Source organism: Chenopodium quinoa, unplaced genomic scaffold, assembly GCF_001683475.1.
Source record: "Chenopodium quinoa cultivar QQ74 unplaced genomic scaffold, ASM168347v1, whole genome shotgun sequence".
Taxonomy (NCBI): domain Eukaryota; kingdom Viridiplantae; phylum Streptophyta; class Magnoliopsida; order Caryophyllales; family Amaranthaceae; genus Chenopodium; species Chenopodium quinoa.
This window is the reverse complement of record NW_018742205.1, coordinates 4,260,978-4,282,266: the sequence shown is the minus strand read 5'-3', so window position 1 is coordinate 4,282,266 and position 21,289 is coordinate 4,260,978. Positions and strand designations below refer to the sequence as shown.

At 45.7% G+C, this 21,289-nt stretch overlaps 1 protein-coding gene across 1 annotated transcript; it reads right to left on the bottom strand.

The window, feature by feature from the left end:
• Positions 1–11,971: 11,971 nt before the first annotated feature.
• Positions 11,972–12,444, bottom strand: LOC110732256. The gene is made up of 2 exons (XM_021912173.1): positions 12,235–12,444; positions 11,972–12,184 (listed from the first exon to the last, which is right to left on the bottom strand). Exons 1-2 carry the CDS (start codon positions 12,442–12,444, stop codon positions 11,972–11,974), a joined length of 423 nt encoding a protein of 140 aa, XP_021767865.1.
• Positions 12,445–21,289: the final 8,845 nt, after the last annotated feature.

The window sequence follows — 21,289 nt, the reverse complement described above, 5'->3', positions numbered from 1 at the left end:
TCCGTTCACCAAGAACGGCCCTCCAAATATTCATTTCCTGAGATTGTCATCACTGAAGAAGATCTAGGAGGGGTAAGAGGGCCGCATGACGACCCTATCGTTATTGAATGTAAAGTGGCCAACCAGAGAGTTGGCCGAATCCTCATAGATACCGGAAGCTCCTCAGATCTCATCAGTAGCAAATGTCTGTCGAAACTAAAATATCAGACTGATTGCATACATCCGGCATCCCACCCTTTAGTAGGGTTTGGAGGAGGAGTCGTCCACCCAGTGGGACGAGTGGATTTACCCATCCGCCTGGGCGAAAGAGGGGAAGGACGACACATGGTAGTCCGGTTCCTGGTAGTAGAAGAACTCTCGGCCTACAACATGATTCTGGGACGACCAACCCTGAATAATTCCAAGGCTGTTATAATCCCATCTCTTATGTTGCTCAAGTTTGAGAGGGATAATGGAACAGTCGGGTCCCTAAGGGGAGATCAGAGGATGGCCCGAGAGTGCTATCTCTCGGATGTCAAGCCCACTGTTATGGCCACTGGGTCGAGTGGTGGAAAAATAGACCTTGACAATGTCAAGGAAAGTGCGCCTGTTCGAGAAGCAGGCGGCAAGAAGAGAAAGGCATCCCAGACAGGGGCCGCAAGAAAAGACAGAAAATAGCAATCATTGGCAGAGGAGCGGTCGAATGAATTCCGCCCTCAGCCGGCTGGTGAACATACGGACCTGATCTTAGACGACTCGCGTCCTGACCGAACAGTCAAAGTTGGGACGACTGCTCTGAGAGTCCTGAGTGATGACTTTCACAAACTATTGAAAGAATACAAGGACATCTTTGCATTCGAAGTCCATGAAATGCCAGGCATTAGTCCTGATCTGGCGGTACATAAACTGGCCGTGGATCCGAAAAAGAAGCCGGTACGGCAGAAGAAGCGGAACCATGGCGAAGAAAGAAGTCAGGCGGCAGCCGCCAAAGTTAAAAAATTACTTGATGCAGGGTTCATTCGGCAATGTTACTTCCCAGACTGGGTTGCAAATGTGGTGCTTGTTAAAAAGCCGAATGGCACCTGGCGAATGTGTGTAGACTACACAGACTTAAACAAGGCGTGCCCCAAAGACAGTTACCCTCTGCCTAAAATTGATAACCTGGTCGACTCAACAGCCGGCCATGCTTTGATGAGCTTTATGGACGCCTACTCTGGTTTCCATCAAATTCCTTTATAGAAGAAAGATCAGGAGAAGACGGCCTTCGTCACTGATCAGGGGTTATACTGTTACACGGTCATGCCGTTTGGTCTTAAGAATGCCCCGACCACTTTCCAGCGAATGATAAACACTGTGTTCTTTGATCAAATTGGGAGAAATGTCGAGGCATATATTGATGATATGATTGTCAAGTCTAAACTTCAAAAAGATCATCTGTCGGACCTCCGAGAAACTTTCGCCACACTCAGGCGGCACCATGTCATGCTCAATCCCAAGAAATATGTCTTTGGAGTTGAGTCTGGGAAATTTCTCGGATTCCTTATCAATCAGAGAGGAATAGAGGCGAACCCTGAGAAGGTGCAGGCGGTCATTGACATGCAGTCGCCTCGTACCATCCGAGAGGTTCAGAAGTTAACAGGTTGTCTGGCGGCCTTGGGAAGATTTCTAAGCCGATCAGGCGACAAATGCCTATACTTTTTCCAGGCAATTAAGAAAAAGGCAAGGTTTGAATGGGGGCCGGATGCTGAGGCGGCCTTCCAGAAATTGAAAGTTCACTTGCATTCCTTGCCGAGGCTGGTCAGCCCTTTGCCCAAAGAAGTACTCTACATGTACCTGGCCGTCTCTGATCATGCGTTAAGCGCTGTTCTCCTTGCTGAAAGAGACGGCTGTCAGCTCCCGGTCTACTTTGTCAGTCATGTACTGAAAAATGCCGAGTTGAGGTATCCCTTAGTGGAGAAATTTGGTCTTGCACTCTTCATGGCTGTTAAAAAAGAAGAAGCCCTACTTTTTGGCACATGCAGTCGTCGTGTATACAGACCAACCTATCAAGCGGCCACTGACCATCATGGAGTCGTCAGGCCGAATGATCAAATGGGCCATAGAAATACAGAGCCTCGAAGTTACTTTCGAGCCTAGAAGAGCAGTGAAGGGACAAGCCTTTGCTGACTTTATTGTTGAGATGACTCGTCCTCCGGACTCTCAAGTTACAGACCAAGTCTGGAAGGTATATGTGGATGGAAGCTCTACTTCAAATGGTTGTGGAGCAGGAGTCATATGTCAGTCGCCAGAGGGCGACAGGTACGAGTATGCTTTACGCTTCAGTTTTCAGGCCTCAAACAATGAGGCAGAATATGAAGCTTTACTAGCCGGAATCCGCATGTGCAAGGCGGCAGGAGCAAGAAAAATAGACGCCTGTTCCGATTCACAATTGATAGTGAGTCAGTACAATGGAGAATACGAAGCAACCCATCCGGCCATGATCAAGTATTTACAGGCGGTCCGACAAGCAGTCGGCTCCCTTGAGGATCTCCATCTGACCCAAGTGCCGAGATCAGAAAACAACCAGGCGGATGCACTTTCAAAATTAGCATCATCCGCCTCCTGTGATACTCCTCGAACTGTTTTTTGGGAAGTAATGGAGAGGAGAAGCGTTGAGGAAGAACCTATTGGAATCTTAGACAGAAGCTCAACCTGGATGGATCCAATCAGGGCATATCTGACAAAGGGTACCCTGCCGGATGATCATCAATAGGCGGCAGCACTGAAAAAACGAGCAACCAGTTTTGAAATAATAAAGGGAGAACTTCACAAAAGGGGGTACCTTCAACCCTTCTTAAAGTGTGTTACTCCAGAAAAGGGGCGAGAGATACTGGACGATCTTCACTCTGGTTACTATGCTTCCCGTATAGGCGGTAGGACGCTTGCTCAAGGGGCAAGGCGGCAAGGCTACTTTTGGCCTACTTTAGAAGCAGATGCAATGGAGATGGTGAAAAAATGTGACAAGTGCCAAAGGTTTGGCAAGCTAATTCACCGTCCGGCTACTGACCTCACTACCATTCATAGCCCACTACCGTTTGCTAAGTGGGGCATGGATATTCTAGGTCCATATACGCCTGCTACAGGCGGAAGGAGGTACATACTTGTTGTCGTCGACTACTTCACTAAATGGGTAGAGGCGGAGGCTGTAAAGGGAATCAAGACGAAGGATGTAATTTCATTCATTTGGAAAAATGTCATCACTCGGTTCGGGGTTCCCATGTCTATGGTTTTTGATAATGGTCCCCAATTTGAGACGTCTGTTCTCAAAAGCTAGTTGGGTGACCAAGGAATTGCACACTACTTTGCATCTGTCGGCCGTCCACAAGCAAACGGCCAGGTAGAAGCCTTTAATAAAATCATCTCAGACGGTCTCAAGAAAAAAATTGAACGAGCAGGCGGCCTATGGGCGGATGAATTACCACATGTTCTCTGGGCCATTAGGTTAACTGAAAAAGGGGCGACTGGAGAAACTCCATTCCTCCTAACTTATGGTGCGGAAGCTGTTCTTCCAATAGAACACTACGAGCCGACTCTTCGAGTAATGCTATATGACGAAGAGGCAAACTGGGAAGCCATGCGCCTGGCATTAGACTCACTTCCTGAAAGGAGGGGAAATGTTGTCTTGCGCCATGAGATTTACCGCCTGAGAATGACTAGATCATACAACAAAAAAGTACACAGGCGTCCACTCAAAGTGGGGGACTTTGTACTTAGAAAAATGGAAGCAGTTGGAAGGGCTAATGAGTCTGGCAAACTAACTCCCAACTGGGAAGGACCCTACCGAATCTGTGAAGAGGTCAGGGACGGTACCTACCGTCTGGAAACACCAGACGGCCAACCGTTGCCTCGAACTTGGAATGCAGATAATCTTAAGAAATATTTCTTTTGAATGATATAAATAGTCAAGGGCTACTTAATAAAAGTTTGCATACTTAATATTCAATTTTGTACTAAGAGGGGCACGCCTACTAACAAACAGTCGGCTACTCTCCATACTCAGTTTTTATTCTTACTTAAGAGGGGCATGCCTGCTGACAAACAGTCGGCTACTCTCCATGTTTAATTTTTATTCTTACTTAAGAGGGGCAGGCCGCCTATACATTTACAGTCGGCTACTCTCCATTGAGTATTTTACTCTATCTTCAGAGGGGCATGTCGTCTGTACCTTTACAGTCGGCTACTCTCCATTGAGTATTTTACTCTATCTTCAGAGGGGCATGCCGCCTGTACCTTTACAGTCGGCTACTCTCCATTGAATATTTTACTCTATCACCATAGGGGCATGCCGTCTGGACATATAGTCGGCTACTCTCCATAGAAGAGGGCCGACTGGTTCCAAAGCACACAGCCACCCCCCTTATACTTAGCTAAAAATGATCAGGGTCTGGCCGACCCTGTGCCTAAACAGGCGGCTACCCTCCTCTTACTTAGCACCTACGTTCACCAAGAACTAACCAATTCCACAAGCCGAATGATCAGTCCAGGCGCCAAGCCAACTGATCCAATCTTTAAACTAATTTGACCTGTCCCAACATCATAGCAGGCGTCCGGCGGCATCCCTCCGGATGAAATTCGTCGTAGAGAGCAGCTCCCTTTTGGGTGGAACATTGCTCTATAAACTAATTACACGGCACCTATACAACTGTCCCCAAGGGCAACCACGTAGCCGTTTTTGAGACAAGGATAACTCTATCACTAACCAAACCAGTGGTAGCAGTTGACATCTGAGTCAGATGACCGCCTGTATTACTTGGGATAAATGCAGGGGGTACCTCTTAAGTTAATAGCCAACAAACATTGGCGAATCAAAAGGTTCAGCCGGCCTCCGCCACCTGGTACCTTTACTACTCAAGCAGGAGTGACGGCGACTGAGTAACTCCAAAGTTAACTCATAGTCACTCTCTCAAACTTAGTATGGAGCCTAAAAGGTATGAGTCGTTCGCCTGTTTTTAGCAAACAGGGGCTCTCAACCACTACTTCTGCTAGGTTAACAACCTATGAGTTAAAAGCCAACAAACATTGGCGAATAAAGGGGAACAACCGGTACCCACCGCTTGATACCTCTACTACTCAGTTACTTGGCGACTAGGTAACAACCATGTTTACTTGGTCAAACCACTTTCCTACTTGGTTAATTTTATATGACAGAAGCGCCTGCCTAACGGGGATCCAATCTTTAAAATGGTTCGAATACCGATTGGATAAATGGCCGACTGATCGTCTAGCCTGGAAACAGACAACCAGTCGTCCAGGGGCATAGGCGGCGTGACTAACTATCCGTACCTGTCTGCAACTATCGGCCATGTAAAACAGTCGGTATAGTGTACAATTGGATATCAGAATATTCAATACTTAAACAAATTTGAAGCAAAACAAAAAAATTCATTAAAAAGAAGCCGGTCATTAAAGACCGGCAAAATATTCAGAGCCCCGGCCCCCTGGCCGGGTAAATACAAACAAACGGCACGCAGGCCGTGGGAAGAAGACATAAAGCTTAAGAAGGAGGCAGATCTTCAATATTAGCAGCTGCCGCCTGGTCAGCACTCTTCTTGCTGGACTCGGCTTCAGCTGCATCCTTCTTTGATGCATTACCCCCAAGCGGCACAAGCGCCACTACCGACTGCTCCTCCTCCTCCAACGCCTCTTCCTCAGCAGCCGCCAGGATCTCTTGATTATATCTATCAGAACACTGGCGGTACGTTTTTTCCCATGAGGCAAAGTCAGCATTGGGGAAGAGGCGGCCCCAAGTCATGCGCTGGATTTGAGCAGAGTCTTCCATCATCTCCCGGACCAGCTCTTTCTTTTCTTGCTCGGCCTTTTCCGAGAGCTCCTGAGTAAGACTCTTCTCCTGGGTCACCAGGCGTACCTTTACGCTCGCCAAGGATTTCTCCAAGGTTTTGTATGAGGACATCTTTTGGCGAAGAGGTCTCAGCTCGGCCTTGAGGTTGTTGATGGTCGCCTCCAGCTCGCTATTCCTCTTCTGGGCCGCCTCTAACTGAGCCCGGATAGCGGCGGTAGCCTGCGCCTGATAATAAAGAATATCAATGGTCAAAACTTCATTTTGGGCAATTTGAAACATTGCCTTATCACAGTCAGAGGCGGCCATAGCTTTTGCAGCCTTTACCTCTTTGTTCTTCCGGTCAAGCGGCTTGCGAAGGCCGTTCACTCGGAGCAGGGCCTAAGTAAAAAGGGGAACAGGCGTCAGTTTCCAAACAAAAAGAAAACAGGCGTCCTGGAATTCAAATACTCAAAAATATGCTAAGTATACCTCAGCAAGGACCCCTGCAATTCCGTCTAGGTCAAGGGTGCCGACACCCCTGACCGCCTCCCTTTCAGCTGGAGGAACGACCTTGATCATAGACTTGGCCACCTCGACCAAGTCAGGCTCCTGAGGGCCGGCTACATCAAGCATAAACAAACGGATTAGACCTTGTAAAGAAGGGAGCAAGTCTAAAATTTACAAGGACAATTTCATACTTCTAGGTGGCCCAGCTGGAGTTTTAGAAGAAGTGGCCGGCTGTTTCTCAGCCGCCGCATGTTTCCTGGCAGAACCAGGAGAGCTCGCAACAGTCGTCCTCCGGGCCTTGGGGTCCGGCTGTTGGGAAGAAGAAGCTCTTGGAGCGCCCGTCTAAAAAAGAAGAAAAGAGTCAGTATATGCATAAACACAACTCCAAAAAGAGGGTGAAAGGTTCGAAGCCCACCAAGGGTGCCCCCTTGTTGGGGGAGTCGGTTGAAGACTGTTTCATGATGGAGGCCCGCAACATGGCCGCCGCAGTCTTGGAGGCGGTAATTTTGCTCATGGCGTCCGCTGCAAAAACAAATAGCAAAGTTAATTAAAGTCATAACAAGAAATGCACGGAACAGCAGAGTATTCGACAGGCCGGCTACCTCTTGAGCACCGACTGCTGAGGCCACAGGCGACCAAAAAGTACTGGTCGTAGAGCCATTTGAAGCTCGGGACGCAGTGCAGGGGTACTTGCTCTCGTACCCCTGAAGTAGAGTTCACCTTCGACTCTACTTTGAAGAGTCCTTTATCTAGGATCTCTTTCTTAGCCTTGTGGGGAACAGGCGGCATGCTGCGGCCGCCTACAAGAAGGGGCGGATTCCTGTTCCACCTGTTGAAGCGCTTGTTCAGCTTTGTGTCTGAACTCTCAATGATGAGGAAGGTGCTCCGCCAGTCCTTCCATTTGTTTGCTTTACCTCTCGTCATGAGGTAGCCCCTGTGGCTAGACAATTGATACCAGCCGGTACCGCTTGCCTTAGGGGTCCGGCTGAGGTAGTTCATGTGGGCGAAAGCCTCGAAGCTCGGCTCCACCCCGTGCAGTTCGCACCCGGCCACATAGCCGAGTACGTTGACCCAGGAGTTTGGGGCTAACTGCCATAACCCCAACTCATACCCATCCAAGATCCGCTGAACAGCTGGATGTAGTGGGAAGCGCAGCCCAGCCTTGATGGCCGCCTCGTAGCAGCCAAAGCAGGCGCCATCATAACTGGTACCAGCCGGCCATACGACTGTGTCTTCTGGATCCGGCACGAACACTAAAAAGCCGGGACCCATTGTGTGGTTTGCGATAAAGCTCTCCACTTTCTCTTGCATGGCCGTAATCCGGCCCCGAGGTACCGTGCAGTAGTAGGGGGTATTTTGCTCTCGGTGAGAGGCGAATGGCTCCGCCCAATCGTCCCCCTTCTCAACTGCGTGAGAAATCCTCGCCTCTTGTAGGCGACTGTTTTTCTCTTCTGTGTCCAACGAAGCATGGCCAGAATAGCTAGACTCGGAATCGTCCTTTGACGAGTCCGAAGAGGACGACTCCTCCCCTCTCCCGGAGGGGCCCGCCTCCTCTCCTTTAAAAGGAGCAGGAGAGAATGTAGAATTGTCAACTGTAAATTGGGAAGGGGTCACTTTGACTCCTCCCTCAGAACTGCCGGCTTTCAAGCCGCCTTGTTTCACTTCCACATCTGGCGCCTGGTCAGATGTTTCACTAATCGGCACCCTGTGGGAGGAGCCGTCTGAGTTTGAGATCCTGGCAGTCTTTTTTGTTCTGGCCATCATGCTCTGCATAGACACAGATACAGTCGGACTTTGTATAAAGGGCAAAGATGGGTCCAGAAAAGGGCAGGCGGCACTCCTAGTCCTAGATTCAGCCGTCCCCGGTGACTGGCTGATCACTAACCTAGGTCGTGTCGTGTGCTTCCGTGGTGCCATTTCAAAAAAGAATAAAGTAAAGAGAAAATTAAGAGTAAGAGAACCGACGGTTACCTGAATGAGTGACGATTGATGAAGTTCTGAAAATCCTTTGCAGCCGGCTTGTCAGAGCAGGCGGTAGGCAGAAAGGGTCCAAAATGTCAGAGCAAGTTCAGGGGTCCGAATGTTCTCTCACAAAGTTTTCAAGTGTGAAAATGACCGAAGTCAACACTCCTTTATATAGGCGAAGTGAGAAGGCGAAGGTCACTTCCAGAATTCAAAATTTTGGCGGGAGAATCTCTCGGCCTCTCGCCGAATGACACCTGTAGCAGGTCGTCGCCTGTTACAGGGCGATACCTGTCACAGGTAACACGTGACCAGTCACGTGCCACCTGTGAGGGGCAAATGATTAGGGGATTTTTCCCCACCAATCACCATCTGACAAGTGGACCAATCAGGTTCCGCCATGTGTTCGTCACATGGGCCAATAGGAGCCTGCCACGTGTCAAGCAATGATCCGTCCACTATGGACCAATTACGACACGACACGTGTCCTTCCCATGACACCTGGGATAACCGGTCACCTAGGCCCAACTTCCGAGGGAAGCCCAATCAGCCCAAGGTTAACCTAAACCTAGATTGACACGTTTCCCGAGGTTATAAATACCTCCCTTAATCCTCATTAAGGGGGATAACACACTAAAAACGCAGATTACACACATTAAACACTCTCACCTAGAGAGACCCAATCACTTTAATTTCCGCATTAATTACTCCTTAATCAAGTACTAACTTGACCGTCGGAGGCGGATCTCCAATCATCCGGAGCATCCGTTTGTTTTGCAGGTACAGGCGTCCAGTTCCAGTCTCGGAATTGTAACTCTCCCGCAGGACATCAGAAAACCCCGAAACATGTTTCTTGCCATATTTTCCTGCCGAGAGGCATAAATACTCCTTTGGACCCGATGTCATTGTTTCTAAATGATAGCCATTTTGCCGTACATCTTTAAAGCTTATGAGATTTCTTCGAGATTTACTCGAGTATAAAGCATTATTGATTATCAATTTTGTTCCATTTGGAAGCATTATACAAGCCTTTCCAAATCCTTCAATTTATTTTGCTGACCCGAAAATAGCGTTTACATTTGCCTGAAACAACTTTAGTTGTGAAAAATATTTTCTATCCTTCAAGATAGTGTGTGTTGTTTTACTGTCCAAAAGACACTGATATTTGGAACCAACTTCAGGCATATCCATATCTTCATAAAATAAATATGAGATTAGTTTAGAATAATATCATACAAACTTTTATTGATGATAGAAATTAAAAGTACATGACTAGTCATTTAAAGTACAGTTAATGACAGATAATACATTAAAGCATAGTATATGTTACGTTAGTAGATGGGTTATTTAAGCATTGTTATTTTCTCCAAAGATGAAATCATTTCCAATATCAGCATTGTCTATGAAAAAATCGGACACATCATGTAACACCCCCAAAATTCGGGTCTTTGTAAAACGATAAGAGTAACCTTTTTACCTTTCAAAATCAACCATCGAACCTTGGGAGTGTTACTGCTACACTTATTTTCCATAGAAAACAAATGCAAAGCAAAACAAAATATCATTTTATAAACTAAGTGATCTGAGTGACGGCAAAAATAAAATGGTCGTTACATCCAAACAATAAAACATTTAAAAAAGACATTAATTAAAAAGGAAAATAAATAAGTTCGAAATTAAACTAAATTGTCTTAGCTACGTGATTATTCTAGTGTCTCCTAACACGTAACCGAGTACCCTCTTACCAACCTGCAAAATAAATCAGAAACAAAAAATGAGAGAAAACTCCCAAAATCAGATAAATTGAGTAATTCCAACTCCATCCCGTAAAATAAATAATTTTAGTTCGAAAAACATTTTACACAACACAATTTCATCAACATTATAATAATAAGTCAAAATCAAGTTGTCACATAAAATTTATTACTTTAGTTAAGAAAGGGAAAGAGAACGCCAGTAAGCCGGGACTAGTCCCTGTCACCACCTACTTTATAGAGGGTCGCGCGTAACCCCAAATGGCCATAAATTAAACAGAATGTCCTTAGTGTGCACACCCCTCACTAATACCCATTGATTAGGAGGAAGACTAAACAACAATATACGTTAATTTAAAACAACTAGTAGCAACCATAACTACTAGTGGGCAACCTACTCTTCACCCTTTCGGGTTTCATTTCCCTTCTTAATTTAATGTACATTTTAATAGATTAAATTGTCCGATCACATTGCACACGAGTATTGCACAAATCAATTTAATCCCAAGTAACCATGTTTCAATTTCAGTATTATTAGAACATAGCCATTCTACATGATACACTAGTTACGACTTGTTTCCCAATAGGCCTTGGAGACCATCAATCCAGTATAATCAATAATTCAATTCCCAAGTTTTTAATTATATTAAGAACTCATACAATACCAATTAATCAAATTTTCGAAAATACTTTTACTAGTACTCAAAATATAGAAAACTAGTATAAAATATAATTCCATAATATCATACGGTAACACACTCATCACATATAATTACGTAAGCACATAGTTGGCACACAATAATTTAAAATAATTTTCTAACGGGATTCTAAAGATGATGGACATTGTAAATTACCTTGAGTTGCGCGTAAATCCCAAGGTAAGTAACCTCCGAAACGTTCACCTAGTAGCCTCCGTCTACAAATAAGCAAATAATAATACTAAGTTAGTATGACTCATATAGCTAATACAAAATTAGTAGTAGTACACTAGTACGCGGGTAATTAATCAACTACTAACATATTGTACTGATAAGAAAATTTGGAGGAAAAAGAATAAAAGTTTAATTTCAACTATGACTATAAATTTAGTAGTATGCACTACTCCACTACCACTACTCCCTATAACCGGATAAGTATACTCTAATTACGAGTATCTAATTACAAAGGCTTGTTAACACACATTTGCCTGCAACCTACGCACCAACTCCAAAACAAAGCTCCAAAAAAAAAGTACTTCAATGTGTCTTCTTTGGCGGGAAAGAAAACAACCATTTATTTTCTAAAAAAGAAGACTTCCAGTTTGTCAATTACTTATACAATATCTTAGGCAATTTCAGAAGAGGGTGTGCTAATACGGCAACGGTGTTGACGGTAAGGGTTGAAGCTATGGTGGTCTAAGATGGAGACAAGAAAAAGATTCAATTTGGGTGCCAAAACGTCGGGTTCGTCGACGGAGTTACGAGTTTAGCAATGAAAGGTGTTAATTAAAGATTACTAGTCTTTAAATTTAAGCTTAATTGACTAGTTAAAGCCATCTAAATAAAGAAGAGATTATGAGTTAATTGAGGTCTCATACATGTCAATTAATGGAGATGAAGGGTGGAAGAAGAAGAGTAGTTTTTTTGTGCTCCCCTTTTCTCACGGTCAACCAATTTATAATGTGAAAATTTGGGTGAGATTGAGGTTTGGGATAGATTTAAGTAACTAACTATGATAAGATTAAATTTCAAATTTTTTGATAAAATTAGCTTTCAAATGAAATGGGATTGAATTTCATGCTGAAATCAGTTTCTGGAATTTATCCAAAAAAATCAAATTTTTTTTATAAATCCAAAAATAAAAATAATAATTATTAAAATTTTACAATAATATATAAATTTAAAAAATAATTATAAATTTAAAACTTTATACTAGAAAAATCGTTGGTTCAATATAAAAAAAAATTGGGGTATTACACATCAAGAGTAGGACATGGAGCATTTTCTTCATTAACATAATTTGCTTCTGCATTTTTCTCTTTGCCTTTTACAGAAGCCTGGTAAAGGTCTACCAAATGTTTGGCCTTACGACAAGTACGTCCCCAATGCCTTGTCATGCCAAATCTGTAACATGTGTCTTTTCCTTTTGAAGGAGTTTGTTTGTGGCTTCCAGATAACTGTCCCTTCTGTTTTTCAAAATTTTTGAAATTACTGTTTCTTTGAAAATTATTTCTACCATGTCCTCGGCCTCGTCCGCGATAATTTCCACGGCCTCTTCCACGACCATTGTAATTTCCACGTCCACCTCTTCGTGTAGAATTTGCCTCGGGTGGATAAGAACTTGTTGCATTTGCCTCATGATGAGTGGCCAAAGACCCAGTGGTCTAAGATTATGATTTTTCAACAAAAGATCACTATTTTGTTCTGCAACAAGCAATACACTCATTAATTCATTAAACTTTTTAAAACCTCTTTCACGATGTTGTTCTTGCAACAGTATGTTGCTTGCATGAAAGGTAGTGAGTGTTTTTTCAATCATTTCTTCATCGGTGACTGGATGATCACAGTATCTCAATATAGATACTTTCTCATGTATGGTTGAATTGTAATTAATTACGGATTTGAAATACTGGAACCGTAAATTTGTCCAGTCAAATAATGCCTTAGGAAGGAGCACCGTTTTGTGGTGTCCAAATCTTTCATTAAGGCAATCCCATAATTCTTTGGGATCTTCAACTATTTCGTGGTTTTTTGAAGTCCCTCAGGAGAGTTACAATTCTGGGAATGTGCGCCTGACGTCTGTACCTGCAAAACCACGAAACTCCGGTTGGGTGGAGTTCCGCCTCCGACGATCAAGTTAGTATGATTCCGGATGGGTAAAAGTGCGGAAGGTAAATGGGTTTTTCTCCCTGATTTAGAGAGATTCCGCAATTAATATTGCTCGGTTTTTGTGTATGTATTTATGAATGTTTCTGCATCCCTAATAAATGAGGAGTTTCCTCTATTTATAGCAGATGAAGACCTACTCCCCCCATTAGGGTTACAATGCCACATGTCAGCATCCGATTGGATCCCAAGGGCCTTTGAAAGGCTGCCACGTGTCAGCACGGCATTGAGCCACATGGCATAGGGGGGGGGTTTACCCCAAACATTTTCCCCTCACAGGTGTGACGTGGCTTGCCACGTGGTGCCTATGACACGTGTCACATTCCGGGAAGGCGACGGTTCGTCTCCTTCCCTCCATTTTTTTTTTGAATTCGAATTTGAATTGGAGTGGGAAGGTGACGGTTCGCCTTTTACCCCCCTCCTGTAAATTGGAGGCCTCCTCCTCTCATATGCCACTTTACAAATTTTCACAAAAATTACTTGAGAGGAAAAGCTCTGACACCAGTTGCTCAATCGTGAAACTAGCTTCTTCTTTCGAACGCATCCGGTTATCGGCTGAGCACTTTGACCTTTTCTAAGGTACCGTCTGACTTAATCAATTTCTTCTTTATTTTAGTAGAGCCACAGCCGGTCTTACACCGTCTGGGGCACTTTTAAGCAATTTATACTTCACAAATTGCATGCATTAGACCCACAGTCGGTCTTACACCGTCTGGGGCACTTCAAAGCAATTTATTTCACAAATTGCATTCCATAGACCCACAGCCGGAAATATTTCGTCTGGGGGGTCTTCAAACAATTGTCTTCCAAACTTGCATTTCATAGACCCTCAGCCGGAGATATTCTGACTGGGGTATCTTCAAACAATTGTCTTCGAAAACTTGCATTCAACAGACCCATAGCCGGAAATATTCCGTCTGGGGTATCTTCAAGCAATTGTCTTTGAAAACTTACATTTCATAGACCCTCAGCCGGAGATATTCGGTCTGGGATATCTTCAAACAATTGTTCTTCAAAACTTGCATCCAATGGACCCACAGCCGGGAATATTCCGCCTGGGGCATTTCTGAGCAATCTTCATAATTTGCTTTCCATAGACCCACAGCCGACAATATTCCGGTTGGGGCATCTTCAAGCAATTTTTTTTTTATTTTTTTTATTTGCTTTCATAAGGCTCTCAGCCGACCTTGTGCCGCTAGGGTATTTTTGTGTAATTTTCCTCAAATACTGCATCTTATGGATCCTCAGCCGGTCTTATACCGTTTGGGGTATCTTGGAGCAATCTTCACAAAATGCACCTCATAGATACCGTCTGGGGTATCTTAGGGCAATTTTTCAAAAAGCCACTCTACAAATACCATCTGGGGTATCTCTAAGTCATCTTCATAAACTGCTTTCTATAGATACCGCCTGGGGTATCTTTGAGCAATCTTCAAAAATTGCATACTATTTGATACCGTCTGGGGTATCTTTGAGTGATTTTCTACGCAAACGCCTGACTGTTTGCTTTGTATTTCAGCTTTCAAAACACAAGCAACCGGAATCTTCCGCCTGTGGCATCTGCGAGCCACATTTTGAGATAACGGTCTTCTACAAACTTCTTCAACACTTCAAGGTACTGTCTCTGCCCTTCGTAACTTTGAGTTTTTCCCGGTTGCTTAGTTTAGAGAAAAATAGACTCTCCCAACACACACACGACACGACCTAGGGCAAATGTCAACCGTTCACCGGATACGGCCGAGTCTAGGACTGGTGATGCCGTCTGGGGGTGTTTGGACCACCCTAATTCTGCTAGGAATCCGACCGTCTATTCATGTGCATGACAGAATGGCTTGGACAAGGAAAACGGCGGTTGACCCTGAGTACCAATCAGATGATTCAGCCGGAACTCCGGTTGAGGATGTACCTTTTGACCAACCGAGCGTACCTAGCACGCCCGGAGATGAGATATTAGAAGAGTCCGGGAGCTCAGGCGGTGAGGAAACCGTCCAGCAATCCGACTCAAGTGAGACTACAATGACGCCGAATGCCCCTCAAGAGGATGAGGAGGCACATAACTGGCCATCAGCAAATAATCCAACAGAGGCGCACATGAGCGCTCGAGATGTTGTCACTTTAAATGCAACCCTCCCAGCATTCTAGGAGAAGCGCCCTGTAGGGGCCGGATGGGAGGTCGGTGTCCCGCCTGCTGATGCAACCGTCGTCTGGGATGACGACTTACAACATGCCGATAATTACTTCGGCTGCTACGAGGCGGCATTCAAAGCCGGCCTCCGGTTCCCCCTCCACAAAACAATCAAAGCCATTCTAAGGGGTTACGACCTTGGCGTCTGGCAGCTCACACCCAACTCTTGGGTGAATACTTTGGGATATATTGCCGCCTGCGAGATGCAAGACGTGACGCCTAGCTGGGAGGCGTTCGCGCACATGCACTACCTGAGTTGTGCCCTAGGCGGCTGGAATGCGTGGTACACACTGACCACGCATCCGGAATATATGATGACATTGGAGAAGCCCTCCAAATAGACAAGCTGTAAGAGAAAATTTTATTTCGTCTCTTCCTCATCTACGGCTGCAAATCACCGGATGCGCCGTTACAACAAGAACCCGGCTCTACTGGGAAAGAAATGCCCTCCCCAAGATACCGGCTGAATCTTGGGATGCCATAATGGAGCCAGGGTTGTTCAAGAAGACTACAATGCCACTAGATGATGGGACACAAATCATTGTCCCCAAATTCTGGGTCCCTCATCCGGACTGGTTCAGAGACAAGCCGTTCCTTTTCGCCTGCGGTCTTAGCACCTTTTGGGACATACATAGGCTTACTGCTTAACCGGCATATTATGCCGCCTGTATGGTGTTTGAATGCTCTAATCATTTTTCTTTACTATTTTGCAGAGAAAGGACTTGAGATGACTCCACCAGAGAAAACGCCGGCTAAGTCAGCCGCCGAAATAAGGAAGGAGCAACTCGAGCAGAAACGGGCCCAACTTGCGGCCAGAGGCGGTGGGGTAAGCACCGGCTGATCTTATGCCGCCTGTATGTCTTGCAAACAATCTTGATTCTAACTTGTTGCTTTGTTATCTTTTGCAGACGGAGAACCAGAACGTTCCCCACTCTTTGAGGCAGATGGTGAGGAGGCCGGGGGAGGAACTCCCCCAGCCGGCTTCATAGAGGCGGAGGGTCTCAAGCGGCCCCGCGCCAACCTCAGCCGGTAGAACACCAGCTCCTGAAAGGCCCACAACCGCAGGCAAAAGTCTGCAAAGCCTGGGTTTAAGCTCAGGGTCGGCTGAGGCCGGATCTAAGGAGCCTGAGGTTCCTTCTGGCCGGGTGCTTGCTGTTGCATCCGACTCAAATGTGGCTGGGGGTGGTCTCACCCCTCAGCCTGAAAACGAAGGTACGGATTTCCCTTTTGACCCCCCCGGCCGCTTGGGCCTGTTCGAGTCAAGTCCCAAGCTTCTCAGTCGGGGGATTCTTCCGGAAGCCGGCTGAATATAGGAGCTCCTTATGCCCAACACTTAACAAATATCTCTTATGATGCAGATGCTGCTCCTCGTTGGCCGGATATGCAAAATTACGCCAAGAGAATGCTGAGGACCCTCACCCGGTCCGAGAAGGACGCGGAACCGAGTGTCCACCAAGTCAATATTGACTGCATTGCCTCACTACTGGCTTAGGTAATATACCGGTTGGGGTACTTTTGGGCAATTTTGCTATTTGACAGATGGGGTACTTTTGGGAAATTTTTCTCATTGCCGGTTGTTATATAACTGAACTAACTTCTTTTCCGGCTGACATTGTAGGTAATGTTGAGGGTTGAAGGGTTAAAAACCCCCTTGCGGAAGAAGCAAGAGGAGGTGAGGGATGCCCAAAGACAGGCAGCCAAATTACTTGATGTCTGTCAATATAACTCCCTAATGCTTGAAATCCAAAATAAAGCCCGGGAGATGAAACAGGAGGAACTCATTTGGGAGCTGACGGCTGCTGCTGATACAACCAACCAAAATGCTGCCGACTGGAAACTCCAAGTTGACAAACTCAAGGTTGACGTCAAGGCCTTGGGGGAGGCTGACAAGGAGAATGCTGGGCTGAAAGACGAGGTCACCCGGCTGAAGGACGAGCTGGTAAGGACCAAGAAGGAGCATCTGGACTAGCTGTCGGTTGAACAGAACCGGCTGGTCACCGAGAATGAGTGTGACTGCGAAGCACGTATGAAGATGGCATGGTCCTTGATCCACCCAGACACCGACTATGCTTTCTTCGACTTGAGGTACAAATACGCAACAGAGGTATTTAATGCTCAAGTACTCGGGCTTCAGCAGCCGGCGCCCTTCGAGGAATGGGCCGGCATAAGGGATGAACAGGCGAAGATGAGGTGCCGGTTGGGGCAAGAGAAGCCCAACCCCAGCAGACCCAAGATGCCCCTAATGCCGATCAAGGCCAGCAGCCGGAACAACAGCAGCAGTAGCAGTAGCTCAAAATTTTTTAAACTCCTACTTTCATCCGGCCTGTGAGCCGTGTAATCTTGTATCACTTTCTCCGGACAGGGGTCCGGCTAACATTTTAACTTGAAATTTTTAATATATATATATATATATATATATATATACCGACTATGTCGGTTCACTTTGCCATTTTGTTTCAATTTTCAATTTTCTGCAATTTGCCTTGAATGAATTTTTTGTTGCAATTTGAATTGATATTTTCCGGATGCATTAGCCCTGTCTGCCCCTGGATGGTTGTTTTCTTAATAGTTACAAATTTGAAGCAAGCAGCCGTCCATAAGCATCCGGATGAATATATATGCGGTCTGTCACCGTTTCAAATAGAATTGAACCCAAGTCGAATCGCCCGGCTGTGCCAGCTAAAACTTAGGATACGCGCTTAACAGGCTGGGGTTTTACCCCTTAAGTATCCGACAATGTCGTTGGTTGGCATGCAGGCCGCTTGTGGCCGGACGTATGCATTTTAAACAAGTGCAAATTAATGATAATGAAAATGGTAGCCGGCTGTATTGCTTTTTGGCAAAAGCCGGCTGAAGACCAAGATTTAATTCACCGCCTGTATTACGTTGGGGCAATAACCGGGTGTCCCTTGAATTTAACAAGGTTTTGACTTTGTTTATGGAAGCTGGAGCCGGCTGTAGTGCTTATTGGCAAAAGCCGGCTGCAGATTAAGATTTAATTCATCGTTTGTATTACCTTGGGGAAATAACCGGGTGTATCTCAATTTCAATAGGTCATTCAAATGGCCATGGGTTATCTTTAACCTAACCGGTTAAAGTCGTTTGAGTCTATGACCTGTAGAACAATGTACCACCCGAAAGGGAGATGTTCTCTTTGAGGAATTCACCCAAATGGGCGTCGCCGGATGCCTGTTCATGGTTAGAGAAGGAAATTTAAAATATGCTAGCCTTTGGCCTTTTGAATAACTAAGTTAGGTACTTAGCCTTCTACTCAATTTGAGCAAACGGGTGCCCGGATGTGCGTTGCACAGGTGGGACTTGGAAGATGCCCGGGTGTGCGTTGCTTATGGGACTTTATACAAAAAACAATTGAAATAAAGTAACTTTTTCATTAATATACTCTATTTACAAAATATTTACAAATCCTTAGAAGTAGTATTTTTTTTAAGTTGTCTACATTCCAGGTTCTGGCTAGCTGCCTACCGTCTGGTGTTACCAGGCGGTATCTAGGTGCCACCTCTGACTTCTTCAAAAACCCAGTAGGGGCCCTCCCAATTAGGGGTTAGCTTCCCTTGCTCATTTGCCCTACCGGTTGCCTCCATCTTCCGTAGCACAAAGTCCCCCACTTTGAGGGGTCGTTTGTGTACTCTTTTGTTCTAGGCCCTCGTCATTCTCAGACGTTATATCTCATGACGCAAGGCGGCATTGCCCCTGCGCTCCGGGAGTGAGTCCAATGCAAGACGCATGGCTTCCCAATTAGCCTCTTCATCATAGAGCATGACTCGGAGTGTTGGCTCATAAAGTTCAATTGGCAGGACGGCTTCAGTGCCGTATGTCATGAGTAACGGGGTTTCACCGGTTGCCCCCTTTTCAGTTGTTCTGATGGCCCAAAGGACGTGAGGTAACTCATCCGCTCAAAGACCGCCAGCTCTTTCAATCTTCTTTTTTATGCCGTTTGAGATGAGCTTGTTGAAGGCTTCAACTTGACTGTTTTCCTGGGGGCAACCAACGGATGTAAAACAATGTGAGATCCCCTGATCTCCCAACCAACTCTTGAGGTTAAGCGTTTCAAACTGAGGACCGTTGTCAAAGACCATAGACATAGGAACCCCAAACCGGGTGATGACGTTTCTCCAAATGAAGGAGATGACATCCTTTGTCTTAATGCCCTTGACCGCCTCTGCCTTAACCCACTTGGTGAAGTAATCTACAGCCACTAGAATGTATCTTCTTCGCCTGATGCAGGCGTATAAGGACCTAAGATGTCCATGCCCTATTTTGCAAATGGAACCGGACTGTAGATAGCCGTCAGATCTGTTGTCGGACGGTGTATGAGCCGGCCAAACCTCTGGCACTTGTCACATTTCTCACCAATTTCATGGAGTCTGCCTCAAGAATGGGCCAAAAATATCCTTGTCGTCTAGCCCTCTTTGCTAGAGTTCTACCGCCTATATGTGAAGCACAAAAGCCCGCATGCAGATCCTCTAGCACCTCTTTTCCCCTTTCAGGGGTAACACACTTTAGCAACGGCTGGAGGTAGCCCTTCCAGAAGAGCTCCCCCTTGTACATTTCGAAGCTCAGAGCTCGCTTCTTCAATGATGCCGCCTCTGAAGGGGCATCCGGCAGAGTGTCGTCTACCAAATAATCCCGGATGGGGTCCATCCAGGTAGAGCTTTGGTCCAGAATTCCAATGGGATCATGTTCAATGCTTCTTTTTTCCATGACCTCCCAAAAGACTGACCTAGGCGTATCACAAGTGGCGGATGAGGCCAGTTTGGACAATGCATCCGCCTGATTGTTCTCTGACCGAGGCACCTGAATTAGATGCAATTCATCAAGTGTCCCAGCCTCCTCTTTGACGGCATGCAGGTACTTAATCATTGCCGGATGGGTGGCCTCATAGTCACCATTGAATTGGCTAACAATCAGTTGAGAATCTGAGCAGGCGTCAACTTTCATTGCCCCTGCCGCCTTACACATGCGTATATCGGCTAACAGGGCCTTATACTCAACTTCATTGTTTGAAGCTTGAAACTTGAACCGTAGTGCATACTCGTATGTATCCCCTTCCGGAGATTTGCAAATTACGCCTGCACCACAGCCGTTCATTGTAGAACTACCGTCTACGAATAACCTCCAAACCTGGTCAGTATTTTGCGGCTGAGCCGGCCTAGTCATTTCAAAAATGAAGTCGGAAAACGCCTAACCTTTCACTGCTCGCCTAGGTTCGAAAGTTATCTCCAGGCTTTGTATTTCAACAGCCCACTTGATCATTATGCCGGATGACTCTATAGTAGTCATTGGACGTTTGAGTGGCTGATCAGTATAAACAATAACCGGATGAGCCAAAAAGTAGGGTTTCAACCGTTTGACTGCTTTGTAGAGGGCAAGCCCAAAATTTTCAATCATTGGGTACCGGGGTGACTGCATGTCAATTACCGCCTGTACTTTTTCCCTGACGGTGCGGGGTGACTGCATGTCAATTACCGCCTGTACTTTTTTCCGGATTAGCCTCTATGCCTCTTTGATCAATTTGAAATCCGAGAAACTTCCCAGACTCAACACCAAAGACACACTTTTGGGGTTAAGCATGACCTTGTGCCGCCTGAGGGTGGCGAAGGTTTCTCGGAGGTCGGCTACGTGATCCGCCTGTAGCTTGGATTTGACTATCATGTCATCAATATACGCCTCTACATTCCTTCTGATTTGATTGATGAAAATTGTATTGATCATTTGTTGGAAAGTAGCAGGCGCATTCTTCAACCCAAACGACATCACCGTGTAGTAATACAACCCCTGATCAGTGACGAAGGCCGTCTTTTCTTGATCTTTTTTCCATAAGGGTATTTGATGGAAGCCTTTGTAAGCGTCCATAAAGCTCATCAAGGCATGACCGGCTGTAGAGTCGACTAGGTTGTCGATCTTTGGAAGTGGGTAGCTATCCTTCAGACATGCCTTGTTCAGATCTGTATAGTCTACACACATCCGCCAGGTACCATTCGGCTTCTTGACAAGAACAACGTTGGCTACCCAATCCGGGTAGTAGCATTGCCGAATGAACCCGGCATCCAGTAGCTTCTTGACCTCAGCGGCTGCCGCCTGAGATCTCTCCTCACCGTGATCCCTCTTCTTTTGCCTAACCGGCTTCTTTTTGGGATCCACGGTGAGTTTGAGGACAGCTAGATCCGGGCTGACGCCTGGCATCCCTTCCACTTCAAAA

Coding starts and splice junctions, on each gene's coding strand:
- LOC110732256 (XM_021912173.1), bottom strand. CDS start 12,444: ATGAGTGTATTGCTTGTTGCAGAACAAAATAGTGATCTTTTGTTGAAA. Junction 12,185..12,234: donor CGGACGAGGCCGAGGACATG/GTAGAAATAATT, acceptor TTTGAAAAACAG/AAGGGACAGTTATCTGGAAG.